Genomic DNA, 18,673 nt, shown 5'->3' with positions numbered 1-18,673 from the left:
AATCTATAATACTTATTTTGACTTCTATTTACGGATCTTAAATAACCTTGTTAGATTATTAAAATTAAAATTGCTATGGAAAATTTGGCTTCCACAATAAATGAATTCATTTATTTACACTTTAAGGTATACATTTCCAGATAACTTCCAATATACTGAGTGAACTGAATTGTAAGGGTTTAGGGGTTAGAATGAAGATGAACTTTAAGAAGTCTCTCATCTCCTAGGTTGTCTGGGGTCTCTTGTTTTGTTTCGTTTACATTTTAAGTGGGTCTGAGAGAAACCCGAGGACAGAAGGAAAGTTGTAATAACCACGAGGTGAAGTGGTTCGGGTTCAGCTGAGAAGCAGACGGTCCAAGGAGGCCCACTCCCCAGGCCCTCGCTTCCGCCCTCTGTGGGGTCTGTGACTGTACTCAGTGGCAGCTCCACTGTGCCCTGGTCAGAAGAGGCCCCAGAGCCGCTCTTCTGGTGGCAGTGACAATGTCCCCAGAGAGTGGCAGTCACCTCAGAGCAGCTGGCCTCAGGATATGGGTGTGGAGGAGCTCCCAGAATAACATCCCTGGCAGGGGTGCTTTAAAGTCCTCGTGCAGAACAAACGCTAGCTAGCGAGGTATGAACAGCCTTTCTTAAACACTCTCTTTAACGTTCCAAACAAAACAAAACACTCTTTCAACAAGCCCACACACAAGTGGCAGCATGCCCCTTGCAAAATGTTTTCGCTTCCTACAAAACCCAGAAATGTCCCCTAGGGAGGTGCAGGGACAGCATTCTGAAGTTTGCTGGGGGTTTTCCACTGCATCTCAAAGCACTCCTTTCCGCGTTCCCTCGTTTTCCAGTCTGCTCTATGTATGTCCTAGCAGGTTGGTCCCTAAATGAAAATGCATCGGGGGTATAGGGTTTGCTCTCTTTCTTAACTCTTGGTTCCTTCTTCCTCTAAAGTTTGGGGACTTCAGGCTGCACCTATGAGGGAGATATCATTGCTGGTAGCAAAGTTATACAAATTATGCCTTCTGTATTTTTTCCAGATGACAAATGGAGGAAATTCAAAGGTTCTTCTGTTTCGGAGGCCTATGAAATCATCACTTCCAAGTACTACCACCAAGGAGGGGTTGTATATTGGGTAGGGGGACCTGAGACAGCAGGTTTTAGAGGATCCCCGCTCCACCGGTACCATTGCAGCCCTCTCAGGCAGTGGCGGGAAACGGTGAGGACAGTGGGTGTGTGTGTGGTTGGACTAGGGGAGAGTCTAGATGGTCCCAGCTGGGCAACACAGATGCCCACCTACATTTCAATCCTCAAGCCTCGCTGAAGGCACCCCCCTTGTGGCCCATGACTTACACCCACCCTCAGGTCAGTGAGCAAAGGTCAGTGGGGCAGGTGAGGGCTCAGAGGGGCTGAAGGGGTGGAGGACAGGGAGTTGAGCCCCGTGGCCAGCCTCCTCTGACTGTCCTTCTCATTGGCTCTGACTCCTGGTGGTTTTCAAGCCCCTCCAACAAGAGTCAAAGATCCACACTGGGATTCTCCTCCGGTGTGGAATGGCTGCACCCTAGTGGTTGTGGGGTAAGCACACTTCTATTTCCTGGTTCTGTAACGGGGGTGCCCTACTGGAAGGGAAGTTCCTGTTGGCCTTTTTAGAGGGCTTTGGCATCTGTTGTTACCTCTCTTCAATGGCCGGTTATAACAAAATGGGTATCTCCCCACCCCCATCAGCCCACGCCCTCTCCTGTCCTCTAGTTGGGAGCGTCTGTCATTAAAGGCAGTCTCCCCTGAGGAGCTTCCCCTAAGAGCCAAACTGTCCTTTGGGGAAACCTCAGTGGCGCTGGGTTGGTCAGATACAGACATACATACCCTTGAGGGTCCCAGATGAGATGAGTTTATTGCTAAGTGAGCTTTTTACAATGACCTTTCCCCCTGCCCCCAGAAATCCACAGGAGGGATTCGTCTGGAGGGACAGAGGCCATCCCAACTCTCCCTCTCCATTTAGCCAACATCTGTCCCCTCTGTTTATACCCAGTGCCCTGCCTTGTCCTGTGGCATCCTTTCTGGGTCACTGTTTCTTAATGGGAGGAGGCAGTAGCCAGAACTGTAGGTCCTGCTTGGCCAGTATCTCTGGAGAAAGGAGAAACGGCATTCTGCCTAGGAGGATCCCTGCTTTTTCCTGGGTCTCTGTAGAAGCTGACGTTGGAACCCTGATGTAGAGGCTGCTGATCCAGACACTCTCTTGCTCCCTCCAGTGTGGTTTCCGAAGGGTTAAATGGATGAACTCTAAGTAAACCTCCTCCTTTTTAAAAGACAACACCCCTGCAGGGGGTCGGGGCCATCGAGGGGTGGCTGCTGGGGCCCTGGTTTGGGAGGGCCCAAGAGTCCCATGAGGCTCCAGTCCAAGTCCCTGGCCGGGCTCTCCCCGGACACACGGTTTCCCACCCCACTCCCAGAGGTAGAAACTCGGAGGGTGCACTGCTGAGTCCCAGCCATCGGTCGCATCCACTGGACGCCTGGCTGCGTCCTACCCAGGACCATCACAATGTGTATGCCGCCTTCCAGGATAAGGCGATTGGGATGGGACGGAGGTGGGGAAGGGCAGTAACTGACCCTGGCGTTCCAGGAGGGGTGCCAGTACAGCGGTTTCCAAGGTCCCCCCACTTAGGCTGGCGCACCCCCTCACCCCTCGGTGCCCTCTGCCCGCTTCCCTGGCCTCCGTTTACGCGGGCCCAGGGATTAGCATCTCTGTGAAGTCCCGCAAACAATGCCTGCTGTGCGGGGAGATGAAAGTCGGGCGCCGGGTGGCGGGGCGCGTTTGAAGTCCCCGAAAGGTGGGGCCGCGGGAATCCGACGGCGCAGATGCGTGGAGATAAAGGCAGGTGAGAAGTGCTGCGTGGCCTGCGCTTCCCTTCCCAGGACCCCCAGCCTGGGGTTCCGGGACAGGCGCAGCCTCCAAACGCGCGGCGGGAGCCAGTCCCGCGGGACGAAAGCGGACGCTACTCCCACGGCAGCCGGGCCCGCGCCCTCGCTGCCCCTTCGCATCCGCGCCCCTGGCCTTCCGCACACCCCCGCAGCTCCAGCCCCGGCTCCCTCTTGGCCCGGCCTCCGCCTCATACTCCCTCCTCCCGGTCTGGGAGCCCCGGGGCGGGCGGGCTCAGTCCTCACTGAGGATCCCCTTTGCCCGGACTGGGTGCTCCCGGAGACACGCGCAGTGAGCGCGAGCTCGGGGCTTCCGGGGCGACGGTGTCCGGCGATCCAATCCCCCAGTGATCATGAAGTCCCTACTCCAACCTTTAGGGCTATTCCGAAAAGGAACTATGTTCCCTGCCTGCGCCCTTGGACGCCTAGGCCCTGGCTCAGGACGCCGGCGCGGGGTGCGGGGGAACCTCGGGCTCCACGCGCTCGCAGCGGGCGCCTGATGCCCCGTCGGCGCGTCCACGCCTGCATTCTAGGGGCTCCAGGTCGGTGCAGGAGCCCCCGATCCTGGCCCCAGATACCACCAGGCCTCGACCACTGGGCAGTGGCTCCGCCCGTTCCTCGGCGCTGGGGTGGGGAGGGTGGCGCAGGTGTGAGGGGTCACGTTTCCCCCGGCCTGCAGGGAACAATTTCCAACTCCCCGAAGGAAATGCAAAAAAAAAAAAAAAAAGTCCTCTTCTACACGTTGAGGTTTTGTTTCTGCTATTTTGAGGACTGGGGACAAAAAGCAAAACTTTCTACATAAGAATGCCACAGCACACACTGTCCTGCGAAGTATTTTTTCTTCAGGGCGCTTTAGAACACCCCCCCCCCCGCCCCGTCCTGCTTTCTCCCTGGCCAAGGAGCAGAATAATGAAACCAAAGACTTTTATTTTATAAACCACTTGATCTTTGCTTGGGAAACTCTATTAATTGAATGGGTTTGCCTTTTTTGCCAGTCCCCTTTATCATTATTTATGGGCTTTAAATTGTTTAAAGTTCCCTTGACGTTCAATTTACAAGTTTGGGGACTTTTTTTGTTCTGCCTTTTGTCCTGGAGAAAGACATCGTGTTGGAAGTGCTTTGAAAAGCCAAACATGAGAGGTTGGCAGTGAAAGGAAAGCGGGCGAGATCCCTTTTAATTCTGTCCTGTTGGTGAATAGCTCTTTTACATAATTGCAGGAGCTATTTCAAAGCCAGCCAAGGGCTGACTTCACTTAGAACCACATGGAGTCTATTTTGGGCTTTCAGATTGAAAAAAAAAAAAAAGCTGAATAAAATAGTTTAAAAAGATGAGGCATCAATGCTTTCTGCTACTTGCAAATTGGTGTGTCTGATGGGGAATTTTACACAAGCACCCCTTTGTAAGTGTGTCTTGGGCTTGGGAGGGACTGTTCTGGGTTAGCTGGGTGTGAATCCCAATTGCCCTTCCATACATAAAACCCATCCCAAGCTATTTCCCAACTATTGCCAGGAGCGAGAGCTGCGGCAATGACCGAATGATCAGGCCACTCAAAGTCCCTATAAATAATAACAACATGGTTGCCCGAGAAACCAGCCTGTAGCCTGAAACTGGGAGGTGGGCTGGAGCAGCCGGCCTGCTAAGCCTGCCGTTTCTCCTCAACCAGGGAGACCTGGGGCTCCCACGCTGCCTTCTCTCCGCGACCACCCGCGACCTCGACCCTGGCAGCAGCTTGGCAGCGCGCGGTTCGCGGTGCTTCCTCCTCAGGCTGGGCTAGGCAGGCCAACGCAAGTTTGCTGCATGAATATTCATTTACTTGTGCATTTTGCATTTTACACTCAACCTCTGTACACCTGCGTGCAAAAGCTGACTGGGACAGCCTTGAAGCGTGGCGACAACTTAATTACCATCACATTTACTGACATCTGATGTTTTAAGTGGCCTAATAGGATCTTGACACCAGCTTGGCACCGGGTGAGGAGAGTGTCCAGGGGCTGGGCCAACTTCATCCCTGCAGGAGGCTCCCTGGAAAAAAAGTTCGCAGAAGTTAACTGGAGTTGGAGGACGCAGCTCTCCCTTCGGGTGCGTCCTTCACTCTTCCTAATCAGAAGGAGAGGAGGGGGGACTCTTGAAGCAAAGTTGCAAAGATCTGTGCCGACTAGTTTTCCCCTTGCAGGCTGGGCTGAACTGAATCACCAAGGGTTCTGCAGTTTGAGGCAGTTCCAAGCCAGGAAGGTAGGCTCCGAAGGATGGATAAGCCATGTACTCGTCTCTTGCTGCCCATAAATCTCACCAAGGAGCAGAGGAAAAACTCTAAAGGCTTTTATTATCCGCTGTCCCCATGCTCTGAACGCTTTGCAGGTAACTGAGGTGCCCGGAATGAATCTTGTTAATCACCGAGAAACACAAGGATCCTTTTATGACGCGAACAGTCGTTTTCTAAGCAGTTAAGCATTAGATGAGAAAATATTACTGCACTGCATTCGAGAAAAAGCACACTAGTAAATAAAATTCATATTGACGAGAATTCTCTGAACTCACTAATAAAAGAAGATTAGTATTATAACCCCTGTAGTCAATACTTCCCACAGCAATTTATGGATGCAAATAATATTCTATCACATTACTTCAACTGTAGCTGTAATTCGGTGGACCTAAATCTTCTTGCTGAACTTTAAATGTGGAATTAACACTAAAATAATCAAAGGAACCTCTGTTTCCCAGAGAGTAATCGGGGATGGAAATTCCTAGAACAATATTTTAATGCCAAAACAGCAAAGTGGATGGCAAATCTGCCTAGGTAAAATGAGTAAGAGCTTACACAGTCATGCCAGTGTCGAGCGGCGAAGGGACCTGGCTGTATCAACGTAAATCCAGCAAAGAGTCGAGCGGTTTTTTCTTAGTACTCAAAAAAACAAGGTGACTATGCCTAAGATGGTGTGACTGTAACTATCTCATAATGAGAGGGAGTATTTATTATGCTCATAAAGAAATCAGCCTTTTGCCCTGGGCTTCGATTTTTTTCCCTTCCCCTTCTCTTCTTTTTCTTCCTTTGTAGGAGGGGAGAAAGAAGGGTAGGACTTAGAGACCCCCACAGACACCTCCTTTCCCGTGGATCCCAGTGGAAATTCATTTCCCTTCACATCGCCTAAGCCACCTCCGGGTCTGGGCGTGAAGGGAACGGAGGCAATACAGGCAGCGTCCTAATGAATTCCTTTCAAACCGCCTGCTGCCGGAACCATCTATTACTGCGGCCTGGAGTGGGGAAACGCGCTTGAGACGTCTTTGTCCGGGGGGGGGGGGGGGGGAGGCGAGAAGGAGGAGGGCGGCTGGCTGCGCGGCCAGCGAGTTTTCTCAGCACTCCGGGGAGCCGAGGATGTACCCTCCCCTCTCTCCTCCAGGGCCCTGTGGGTCCCCAGGCGACTCCGGGCTGAGGAGGTGGTCCAGGATTAAGACGTCCCCCGGGGGCCTTCAGGTTAAAGCAAGAAAAAGAGAGCGAGAAAGAAGAGCTTCAAAGAATCGGGTCGATAAATTCATAAAGATCGATTTATCTTTATCTCCCAATTAAATGTGCTTGTAAGTGATACATAACACACGTCCAAAACGGGCCAACTCCCCAACCACTAGCCCCTTGGCGTGAGCTGATTTTTAATGACTGGCGTTAACAATGCCCTTCTCTCCTCTCCTCCCGAGCCCGGTGCTTGTCGGCCGTTCCGGGCGAACGTCTAGACCCGGGAAGTTGGAGCTGAGGCCCTGGAGGCGCGTGGAAGCCCCGCGCGCGCTGGAGCGCTTTGCATGGTCTGCCTTTGCCACGAAATGATTCCGTTTTAAAAGAGAACATAAGAACTGAAAGTTCTGTTTTTTATCATGGTGAAGGTGATTAAAAAAAAAAAAAACATTCCTAGCACCCACCCTCTCCCCGCAAATCCCCTTTCTCCCAAATTCTGGGTTTTTACCATTGTCGAGACAGGGGAAACATCTGGAGGCAATCGGCTCCATCCTGCAGTAGGCAAAGGGGAACCGCGCGCCCTCGAGTCCTCGCGCTGGAAATCGGGCGGCGGCGCCAGGGTGAGCGCTCCCTCCGTTCTCAACGTGCTTAATTAGCGCCTATTTACAAAACGCAGCTTTTATTTGAGCAAACATCATAAAGCTTTCATCAGGATAATCTCACGTTATACAATCTGGAGGCACAGCAACTCCCCCCCGTCCTCCCCGAGGATGGAGCAGATAAAGGACTCGCTTTATTATCATAATTATCGTGGCTGTTATTTTGGTGCGCGCAGGCAAAGTGCGTAAATAGGTGCGATGATTAAGAATGTCATGAAAAATGAGAAGGGATCGCTCATGGGAGGGCCCAGCTCGGGATGGGGGATCCAGCAGCTTCCCGGCGCCGCCGGGAACGCGGGGGCTCAGGGAGGAACCTGACGGGTTTCCTGCAGTGGGCAGGGGCTGCTAGCTCCGGGCCGGCGCCCCAGAGGCGGATCTGGAGGGGTAGGACCTTGACCCCAACTCCAGGAGCCTCTCCTGGACCCCGGGCGCAGCAACAGCACCCAGCTCTAGGGTGAACGGCCAGCAGGTTTGTTCCAATGCATGTATAAAAGGGGGGGAAAATGCCTGAGGTTTAGCCGCGGCTGTCGATAGCCCCGACAGCTGACCTCGGAGGCGGCCTCAGTAAGGCTGCGGAGCCCCATGTTTCGAGCCTTGGAGGTGCCAAGAGCCCCTTTCAAGTTTGTGCGGCGCGGGCCAGGCGCACAAGCTCCAGCTCTAGGGCCCGAGCGCGGCGCTGCTGGCGCCCACAGTCAGCCCGGGAGAAGGGGCGGGCCCCACTTTCGCCCCGCCTCCTCCTGGAACAGCCAATAGGCGGCGGCTCCCAGCCCCACGTGAGGGGAGCCTGGCCTGGCAGCAGGCAAAATGTGAATGAGAAAGAGGAGCGCGATTTAAAGGTGCTGGCGGCGCCCGCGGAAGACAAGTGTGCCAGCTTCGCGGGCTCCCCAGCCGCCCGAGGGAGGCGACCGACAGCAGGGCGGACAGACGGACGCACGGACGGCTGAAAGCCCGGGCCGAGGGCCGCGGAAGCGACGCGTGTGGGCTCCGACGGGCAAACAGCGGGCAGCAGCTCCAGAGAGCCCGCGGGGCCCGGGGGCCCACTCCACTCCGGGGCGCACGGCCTCACCCCGCGCACTGCTCGCACCCGCTCCTGCCGGGGATGCAGCGGGCCCAGGACTGAGGAGCATCTGCTCTCCGGGTCCTGCTCGGCCCCTGCCCGGTGCAGCCGGCTGTGCTCCCAGAGCCCGGCGGGCTTCCCGGTGGCGGCGCGGCGCGGGGACTTCTCGCCTCTCGCGGGCCTCTCCCGAGCGCGTCTATGAGCGCAGCGTTCCCGCCGTCGCTGATGATGATGCAGCGCCCGCTGGGGAGTAGTACCGCCTTTAGCATAGACTCGCTGATCGGCAGCCCGCCGCAGCCCAGCCCCGGCCATTTCGTCTACACCGGCTACCCCATGTTCATGCCCTACCGGCCGGTGGTGCTGCCGCCGCCGCCGCCGCCGCCGCCCGCGCTGCCCCAGGCCGCGCTGCAGCCCGCGCTGCCGCCTGCGCACCCTCACCACCAGATCCCCAGCCTGCCCACCGGCTTCTGCTCCAGCTTGGCGCAGGGCATGGCGCTCACCTCCACGCTCATGGCCACGCTGCCCGGCGGCTTCTCTGCGTCTCCCCAGCATCAGGAGGCGGCGGCCTCTCGCAAGTTCGCGCCGCAGCCGCTGCCTGGCGGTGGCAACTTCGACAAGGCGGAGGCGCTGCAAGCCGACGCGGAGGACGGCAAAGGCTTCTTGGCCAAGGAGGGCTCGCTGCTTGCCTTCTCCACAGCCGAGGCGGTGCAGGCTTCGCTCGGTGAGTCGGCGTCGCGCACGACCCGGGCGCGGGGGCGCGGGGGCGGGAGGGGGCGGGAGGGGGCGGGGGCGCTCTGGCTCCGTGTTTCGGCGGGAGCGGAGAGGGCGAGGCTGAGCCCTAGCCAGACCTCCGCCCCGGCTGCCCCCACCCCCAGCCCGAGGAGCCGGAGGATGCGGCCGAGCTTTGCCACGGGGCCTCGGGTCCGGGGGTGGGGGGCATTCAGAACCACGCAACAAGCCGGGTAGGGGGGACATTTAGCGCCCCCAGCCAGCTGCTGAGCTGAGCCGCAAATCTGTCTGCTGGCGAGTTTGGCCGAGCCTTGCCCCACTCTCAAACCCCGCGCTGTGACCTGGGGTCCCGGGTAGGTTTCAGCCTTAAGGGGAGACGGGTTTGGCTGTGCGTCTGTGCAGTGTGTGTGCCCAGGGGCGCCCAGACCTATTAAACCCCTTTACCGAGCTTGTTGCTTGCCTAGGAGAATCGGATTCCTAGGAGAATCGGATTCCTAGGAGGCTGTGGGTCTGCGTGTGTGTGCTGGGTGTCTGGTAGGAACTTCTCCTAAGGCTACGAAACTTCTTTGACGAAGTCTCAAAAAAAAAAAAAAAAGACAAGGTCTGGGATCTGCACCTCTCGACGCCCCCACGCTGACTGCGATGAAATTTAAATTCATAGAATTTTCACGGCGGGCGCGGGGTGGGGGGGGGGAAACGTGGGTTGGAGGGGCGGGGAGCGCAGGATGGACTGTGAATTCCCCCTCGGTCCTCACCCAGCCCCCACCCGAAGACAAAGAGGACACTCTTGGGCCTCACGCCTCCTGTTACTTCTGCCTTAAGCTGCGGGAGGCTGGGAGGGTGCAGAGAAGGCCTGGCGGCCCCTTGAGTGATGGTTCTGGGCAAAGGGCCGTCGCCTGTACTGTCTCCTCCTCTCCCTTGAGCTTTCTCACGCCCCCCACCCCCACCCCTCAAAGGCCAGGAAATCACAATGTGTTAATGTCATAGAAAGACAATCCGCTAAGGGGGGGAAATGCCCGAGTGACGGCGGGAAAGGGAAGGGAAGGCCAGTGTGCGAAACGTAATAAAACGCCGTTTGGTTTTGCTTTCAGTCGGGGCTGTCAGAGGACAAGGGAAAGACGAGTCAAAGGTGGAAGACGACCCGAAGGGCAAGGAGGAGAGCTTCTCGCTGGAGAGCGATCTGGACTACAGCTCGGATGACAATCTGACTGGCCAGGCGGCTCACAAGGAGGAAGACCCCGGCCACGCACTGGAGGAGACCCCGCCGAGCGGCGGCGCCGCGGGCAGCACCACGTCCACGGGCAAGAACCGGCGGCGGCGGACTGCCTTCACCAGCGAGCAGCTGCTGGAGCTCGAGAAGGAGTTCCACTGCAAAAAGTACCTCTCGCTGACCGAGCGCTCGCAGATCGCCCACGCCCTCAAACTCAGCGAGGTGCAGGTGAAAATCTGGTTCCAGAACCGCCGGGCCAAGTGGAAAAGGGTCAAAGCCGGCAATGCCAACTCCAAGACAGGGGAGCCGTCCAGAAACCCCAAGATCGTGGTCCCCATCCCCGTGCACGTCAGCAGGTTCGCCATCAGAAGTCAGCACCAGCAGCTGGAGCAGGCCCGACCCTGAGGGCCCAGGGAGGGCCAGGGCCTGGACCGCCATGGAGAAGCCACAGCGCTGGAGGGAGCCCGTGGTGGACCCCACCATGTTGGAAGCAAAACTCCAAGTCACCCCCCAACTTTGGACATCCCAAGCAAATTGAGAATATATTCATTAAACAGGCTTAAAAGACTGCTTTCGAAGGGGCTACAGCTACACCTGAAGACACACTAAATATTTATTATACTGTCCTACTTTGTACATAAATATCTATATAGACTATCTCAGCTGCAGTATTTTGAAAGTTATAGGGCCAAACTACCCAGTTCTATCCTCCGCCCACATCCCAGAAGAAAGTAAAACCTCTGCTGTTACCTGCCACGCATAGCAGCCACCTTTCCATACTTTTCCAAAGGTAAACATGACATGCAAGAACAAACACTGGGGTCTACACTTATTTTTGTTTCTATTCTGGCTTTTTCAGTTGACTGAAAGCAGACGTTTTGGGGGCAGCCTGGAAATTCGCTTTGCTTTGGTTTTGCCTGGCTTTCTTTCCTGGGGTTGCATAGCCTATCTGAGCCACGTCTGAAGCACGTCTCCCTTGTGTTTAATTTATTTCAATGTAGCTTATTTTCTTATAAGTTATGACATTAAAACAATCTCAGTCTTGTGAATAATAAAAAGGAGAGAAGGGGGGGGAAAGGACCAATTCTTGGGTCTCATAAGTATGTCCAGATTTGACTGTTTAGAGGGTACCCCCAGTGTGTGGCCAGGCGGCTGGTCGGAGACCAGTGTTGGATAAACACCCCATGTCCAGGGCCTCCTCAAGTTGGCCAGATATGAGCCACACAGCACCTCACCAGGTTTTAAAGAGGAGAGCAAGAGTTCCAATTGGGTTATCAATTTGAGAAAACCTAATTTGCACCTTAGAAATCTAGTATCTTCCCCTTTGCTCAGCCTAATCAGTACCTAGGAGGCTGGCAATCTTCGGCCAGAGGAGGAGGCGGGTGCCTGAGGAAGGCAAATGAGTGAGGGCATTGGTGGCTTTGCACAAATTCCTGATTCTCTAACCAGACCACAGCCGGGGAGGGAACGCGTTTCCTTACAAACATCTCCGACCCAAAGAGAAGCGGTGCTCGCTCGAGGGGCTGGGCGCGCATGAATCAGGCTCCGGGCGTGATCTTCCGACACGAGCCGAAACCCAACTAGCCGAGCTGGGCTTCCCGGCAGCGCTCAGTCCGGAGGCGGAGGCGAGCTTCGCGCCCGCGGGCCGGGCACCTCCCTCTCCGGGAGGGGTCGGAGGGGGGCGGGACCCGACCACCGCCTCACCCCGAGGAACGGCCGGTTGGGGGCCGGTCCGCGGGGGGGGGGCTAAAAGCCGGGCACCTTCCCCCGCCCCAGGGAGGGAGTGCTGCCAGTGGGGCGCGGGAGGGGCGTGCCCAGATCCCTAATCCCGCTCCCACACCCCCGCGGCCCGCGCCCCCGAGCCCCGGCTGGTTCCGCGCGCGGCTCCTTTCCCGACTCGACGCTGCCGGCAGGACGCGAGCGGCCAGGCCCTCCGGAGATTGCCGTGGATAGGCCAGGGGTGACCCAGGAGCGAGGAGCTGGCTAGCGAGGGTGAGCGTGGTGCCACCAGAGCCCTGGCGGCCACCAAACCAGAGCCCGAAGAGCCCAGTAGCTTCGCCAAACTCAGCCTTCCGAATGGAGGCCGGGGAGCGAGTTGCGAAGCAGCAGCGCGCGGCACTCACCGCGATTCTCAGCCCAAGAGGGAGAAACCCACCGCCGTGGGTCAGTACTAATATTGACTTAATTTATACGGCTTACAACCTGCCACCTTTGCTCGGCGTAGGGGCAGGGGGACCGAGGTCTCAGCCTGAACTGCGGGCGCAAATTGAGGGCTAGGCGCTACCCAGACACCAATTCCCGCAGCATTCCTAAGATTTCCAGGGACAGAAAATGGCCCAGGCTTGGTTTTTGAGCACAGTAAAACCGGCCGTTCCTCCGAGGGCCTCAGTCGGCTCTGCGGGGTGCATAGAGCAGCGGGGGTTTCCTGCTGTCCCGCACCCAACGCTCTGGGGCTTGTGCCCGGGCCTCTCCCTGCCCAGCTCTGGGTCCCCTAGGCCCCGCAGCTCCCACGGATTCCGCCAGTGGCCCGCCACTGAGCGCACCCGGAACGCCGGTTGGCGTCATCCGCTGGCGGCAGGTCCCCGCTGGCCACAGGCTGCTACCGAAGCAATGGAGTCCCATGGAGATGCCATCCCCACCCCCAACCCAGGACCAGTCTGTCAGAGCCAGACTTGCGCCCCTGGTGGAACTGTGGCTGGTGGCGCAGAGTCTGGGCCTGGTGATGTGGGGATCTCTGGCCTCTCCAGCGGTGACGCACCCACTTGACATTGTCAGCCTGGGGAAGGAACCTGGGTGTTGTGAGCAGGGCAATCCCTGAAGATTGGAGAGTCCCCCCACACATACCCTTCCACATAACAGGTGTAACTCCTACCCACCTTCTCCAAAAGCCATGGTAGGGATTGTGGGCACAGAGGGGAAGAGCTCTTAGCTTTGGCTTCACAAACCCATGGGGAAAGTGAAGCTCCATAGAAATGGGGGGGAGCCTCCAGGGAGCCCCGTCCCATTGCTCAAGCTCCCAGGCCTGTGCCAGCTGTGCTGGTCCTCGTCCTTGGGAAGCAGCAGGAGTAGAGGGCAGGGGCCACCTGCCTTGCAGATGCCATACCACTACTGGGGCCCCTGCGGGGCTGCTGCTGGGGCCCACCCGCCCTCTCTGGGCTCAGCCCCATTTTCCCCAACCCCTGAATGCTGGGCGCCCCCGAGAACCCAGCACAGAGGCCCAGGCCCGAGAGACAGGCCGAGGGGAGGAAGATAAACAAGCAGCGCTTGATGGCCGCTGTCATCATGGCCGTCATCATGGCTTTCATTTGGCTGCCTAATGAGTCACATCACAGGCAGAGAGAAAAATTGTCAATCGCCCGGGCCCTAATGAATTTTTTTGCAAATTGTAATCAAGCCAGGCCGTCTCAGCTGGCTGATTAATGAGACCCACGAGGCTCGGCCAGCACCTCAGCTTTTTATTCCATCCCGTCCTCCCTGCACTAAATTAACAGCAACTTGTCTGAGCTTCAAATTAACTCCCAATGATTAATTCTGATGGGGGGGCCTGAAGAATAGCTTGTTCTAATAGGCTCTGGCCTGAGATGCTGTTGGAAATTAATACACTTCCCCTTTGGCTGCCGGCTTTAATCCAAGGTTGGGTTTTGACATCACTATATTTGTTGTTACAATAAATTCCACTTACATCTGCAGATCAAATAATTACGCTTGGGAGTGCCGTGGACCTGTGCCCCTCCTCCCAGCGCTTGGGCTCCTTGGGGCTGCCCACACCCGGGAAGGGGCCTGAGGGGGGCTGCAGGATCTGTCACCCGACCCCGAGAACCCCAAGCCTAGCCCCTCAGGGAGCTGGGCACCCCGGCCTTTGGAGAACCAAGGGTACTTTGAAAACCCATATCTATGTCTCCACGTTCTGGGGACAGGGCCCTCTTAGAATGGTCTTGGGCCTCAAACAACTTCCTCCCCTGCTCCCTTCAGGGGCCGGGAGCACCCCTTGGAGCGCCTTGGGCCCCCAGTGCTTGGACTTTACCGATTCCAGTCAGAGCTGGAATTTTGGAGACAGTGCACACTTCGGAGCCCAGTTTTCACCTCCCAGTCTTCATCCCCAGGGTGGTTGTTTCGCAAGGCCTTTCCAGCTAAGTGGGGTGAGGTGGGATGGGGGTCTTCCAGGTCTCTGGAGACCAGGTTTGCTTCCCAGGACCATCCCCATGCTATGCTTGTCTGCGCGCCGGCTTGTCCGCACTAAACATGCAGCGGGCACGAGCACCTGCATTCCCAGACGCCCTTCCTCTCAGGGGCAGGGCCGCCCCATCTTGGGTCTGTTTGTTTGAGTTTAATTGGCTTAATCATTTCAGCTGTGGATGGCAAGCCACGCATGGGGCTTCCATGCAGCTCCCTCCCACCGGGGCCTGTCCCAAGCAAAGCTGTGCTCTGTCCCCCTTGGCGGGGGGCTTCTGTGTGCTCAGAAAGCCAGGAAGGACATGCCGCTGGCTTCAGGATCTGATCACCACCTGGCCCTCGCCTCGGGGCCTTCTCAGCTCCCTGTGACGGTCCTGCGTGGGGGTCCTGAGTGGTTGAAGCCAGGCACATTTTGCAGCCCTGGTGGCAGAATCGGTCTCTGCGCCCTCTCCTCTCACCTGTGGGAGGCCTGTGTGACCACGCGGCTGAGTGGCTTGCCCGCGCTAGCTCCCTGGGGGAGGAAGCTGCTGGGTATGGCCCCTCTTTCTGTCCCGGGAGACTCCAGCCCTCTGCCCAGGCGCACACGGCTGGGGCAGGTGGCCTGCTTGGACCCTCTGATGTGCCAGGGCTTCCCAGAGGGCCAGGGCGCGGTGGGGCCTCTTTCCCTCCCAAAGCTCTTTGCCTGCGCGTGGGGACTCTGGGGTCTAGGGGGCGCCGCAGTTCGGGTTCCACCGGGAGTTGCCCGGGTAAAGGGAGGGGGCATTAATCTTCATTTCGGGCCCTTATGGTGTAAACAGGAGAAATATGATCTTGATAACTGAACATGAATGCAAATCACAAAGTCAGAGTAATAAAGCACCTGAAACCCCGACACACAAAAGCAACACCATATGTATGAAGACAACCTGCATAAATTATAAATTACTCCATAAAAATTGATTGCCTATTTGAACAGTTCAGAAGTGAGAGGCCTAAGCTGACTTCCGCCCTCTCTGGCTTTGGGAAAGATCAGGAGTGCATCCCCCTCTGCGGCCCGAGGACCAGGGAAACTGGGCCCAGAGTCTCCAGCCAGCGCTGCAGACCTGCTTGCTTGCCGGGGAGGCGGGGAGTGCTCCCTGCACCGGGGCCGCACCGCGGGCCCCACATGACGAGGTGGGGACAGGTCCGAACCTCAGGGAGCCCTCCAGGGCTCAGCGCGGGCTGGGGGAGAGGTGCCACTGCCCCCCAGGCTGCTGTAGATCAAGGCCCAGTCTGGATCCCAGAAACTGCACCCACCAGACCAAGGGAGGCTGCCTCTCTACCCCCGCCCTTCCAGCCTGGAGCGGTGCTGCCTGCTCAGGTTTCTGCCTCGGACCAAAGGTCCCTGCAAGGGCCTCCCTCCGCGCGGAGTCAGTTGGCTCTGTGACGAGCTGGGGTGTGAGTGTGTAGGTGTGGGTGGGTGTGTGATCGTCTGAGAGTGACAGTAGGTGTGCAGTTGTGCAAATCCCCTGTCATGTCTAAGTCTGTTTTGCCGAGTTTCTGGGTTTCCCTGGAGAACCAAGAGTCCAACCCCACTGGAGAATCCAAAACTCCTCTGGAAGAGCTGCTCCAAGGTGCCCAGCAAAGCTGAGTGCCCACTGTGTACTGTGCACAGAGTCGGCACCTCTGGGCTCCCCGGCACACTACACTTCCACGTGGGAAGTCCCTTCACCTGGCCTGTGCCTCTGAGCTCTACCTCCACTCCTGTCCCACCGCATTAGGTCCCCAGTCTGATCTCTGGCCTCCACCCCCCACCCTCTGGTGCTCTCCACCTCCTTAGGCATCTGAGCTCTCCCCAGACACCCCCAACCTCCCCTGAGCAGAGTTACCCCCTTTCTGGTCCCTGGGATAATGTCTGCTGCACCCGAGCCTCCATCCTCTCCCCCACCTCCCTTCTCTTGGCCTTCGGTCTCTCGGCGGGTCTGGGCTCAGAGCTGCTGCTTCTCCCCACCCACGAAATCCTCCACCACCAGACCCCCTCCACCGCGAGGAGCTCCTGGCAACACACACAGGTTTAGGGGCCTGGTCTACCCTCTTCCACCGCCGTGGGCAGGCCCGCCCTGGAGCCGGGCAACACGCGGACCAGGGAGTGGAACACCAAAGCCAGGGCCACTCAGGGAGGGGCTGCCAGACCCCGAGGAGACCCTGGTCTTGCCCGCACCGTCGTCGTGTGTACCCTGGGCCTCGAGGGCAAGAGGAAGGAAGCTGGGATCGCTCCAGCACTCCGCCTCACCTAAGAGGCAGGAAAGCCATGGGGGGGGGGGGGGGGGACGCGGCTGCGGGCCCGGAGCGCGATTCCCCGCCGCGCTCGACCTCGTCGGGGTAATGCTCCCGGCCCAGAGCCCGAAACTGGGGCCCCAACCAAAGGTGCGGCGGCGTCCAGCCGAGAGCGGCCTGGGATCCTGGCAAAAGCGGGGACGGGGCCTGGCCTAGGGGGCAGACGTCACGCTGGGCGCCCTCCCCACCCCAATCTCCATCTCTTTATTTCCGGCCACTGATCCCGCGCGCCTTTGTCATGCGGGTCTGGCTCTGGTGTGCCCGCTTTGCCTTAGAGGGCCCAGCCCCCCAGCTTGGGCTCCGTGGCCACCGAATGACAAAGGCTGAAATGAGATTACACCGACCTGATCCCGTTAAGCCAAACCCCCGCCCCCGCATACCCGCCCCCTCCTCGCCGGGGCTCCCACCGACTCAGATCCCTCCCCCCCACTCGCTCCCCTCCCCCCTCCAGCCCGACTTCCGCCCACGCACCTGGCTCTGCGGACTCTCCAAGGAGCTGAGCACCTTGGGGGTTTGGAACTGGCCACTTGACCGTAGGGAGGGAGCGCGACCCGGGCTCTGAATGACAAAAGCTGAGCCTGCCACACCATAGAAGGAAACAGAAAGAGGCTGACCCCATCCCAGCTTGGACTGGCCTCCCTGCAGGCAGAGGTGGGTGAGCCACAGGCTGTCAGAGACCAAGCCAGGTGTTCTGAATGGAAGCTTCCAGAGCATCTGTCCCACAGGGCCAGGCAGGTAGCCCGGGAGGCCTAGGGTGCAAGTAAGAACAGGAAAGACACCACCACCCAGTCCCCAGAGCTCTACCTGCCCGCTCATCTCACAGCCACTGGGGAGGCAATGGGAGGTCCCCATCAGGAGACCTGGCAACCAGACCACCAGACCACTGGGAAGTGGGGCCTGGATCACTCTAAAACCTGAGCTCTCCATCCAAGCCTTGGGTGATGAGGCCAAAGCCAATGGCACACACTCCAGCCCTGTGGGTCAGGGGCCAGGACACAAGGCATTGGCTTCTGGGGGAAGGGCTGTGAGAAGGAGGCTGTTGGCGGGAAAGGGCCGGCCCAGACAGGGCTTGGTGGATAAGGGATGGTAGGGTGGGGGCTGAGGATGTTTGGCCCTGTTTTAAGTTTTCCTTTTTCTTCAGATAAAGAGATCATCATCTTTATATGAAATTGAATAGATCTTCCAGAGAGGGGGCACAGAGCAGCGCAAAGAACACTGGACGGGAGTCAGATTCTAATAGAAACTCCCCTCATCTAACCTTGACCGGACCAGTTCCCCCTTCTGAACCTTTGTTTCTTCGCCTGATGGTCTGGCACAGGGTTCCAAACGTCAAAACATCTTGATTTCCGGGGAGGTTAATGAAACACTGCTGAAGTGCGTGGTTACACCAGGGCCTCAGCAGCCTGCCTGGGGCCTCGGTGCACAGCTTCCAACTAAGACCGCCTGGGTCCCCATCCTGGAGGGTTTAACTCTCTGACCTCAGGTTCCCAGTCAGCACCGGCGGGGCTGAGCAAAGCTGATGGGGGCGGAAGGCACTGTGAAGAGCTGGGCGCACTGTGAGCCAATATAAGCCGTGTTTCCATTTTTCTCCGAACAGAGACCGGCTCCCCTGCTGAAGGCCAGACAGAGCCAAGGGCTGCATGTGCTCTTCGGCCTCTCAGCTCTTCCTCTGGTGGGGTCTGTGCACACCCAAGCTCCTCAGTAACAGCCCTTCCAGCTGCCCAGCCCTGGTTTGTCCCGGCACAGCTTAAGGCCATTGTTTTAATTCTGTCCTTTGTGGAGATGGTCTGGAGTCAGCAGCAGCCTCTTCGCTCACTTGGCAAACGGGTTTCAGGTCCCGCACCAGTGCCTTCCGCCCTCAAGGAGCCCCAGATCTGTATCGGGGAGACAGCTGAATGGTCTGGTGACCGGCATGGCAGGAGACACCTCGGTAGGATGGCTCCTCACCTCTCTGACCCAGGAAAACCATTTCAACTTGATTTTTCTCCATGAAACCAAATGACTTCAGTTATCCACCTGTGCTGTCTGGTTGGATCTGCTGGGACATCTTAGACCCCGAATTAGGGATCCCTGAGGTTGGTCTGGGATGGTGGCTGGAGTCCGCCTGGAACTTGTTGTTAGTTTTCTGCACAGCGCCCCCAGGGGAGGTCTTCATGAATGTGTAAATTATGAATAACCTTTCAGAAGAGCCTTCATCATTCCT

The 18,673-nt window shown here is 57.6% G+C and overlaps 1 protein-coding gene across 1 annotated transcript; it reads left to right on the top strand.

Moving 5' to 3' along the window:
* The first annotated feature begins 7,928 nt into the window (after positions 1-7,928).
* On the top strand, positions 7,929-10,951 carry GBX2 (gastrulation brain homeobox 2). The gene is made up of 2 exons (XM_032480561.1): positions 7,929-8,784; positions 9,884-10,951. The coding sequence occupies exons 1-2, from the start codon at positions 8,262-8,264 to the stop codon at positions 10,405-10,407; spliced, it is 1,047 nt and encodes a 348-aa protein (XP_032336452.1). The 5' UTR covers positions 7,929-8,261; the 3' UTR covers positions 10,408-10,951.
* The last annotated feature ends 7,722 nt before the right edge of the window (positions 10,952-18,673 follow it).

Source organism: Camelus ferus, chromosome 5 (genome assembly GCF_009834535.1).
Source record: "Camelus ferus isolate YT-003-E chromosome 5, BCGSAC_Cfer_1.0, whole genome shotgun sequence".
Classification (NCBI taxonomy): Eukaryota; Metazoa; Chordata; class Mammalia; order Artiodactyla; family Camelidae; genus Camelus; species Camelus ferus.
Note: the sequence above shows the minus strand (reverse complement) of the source record. Positions and strands in the feature narration are given on the sequence as shown.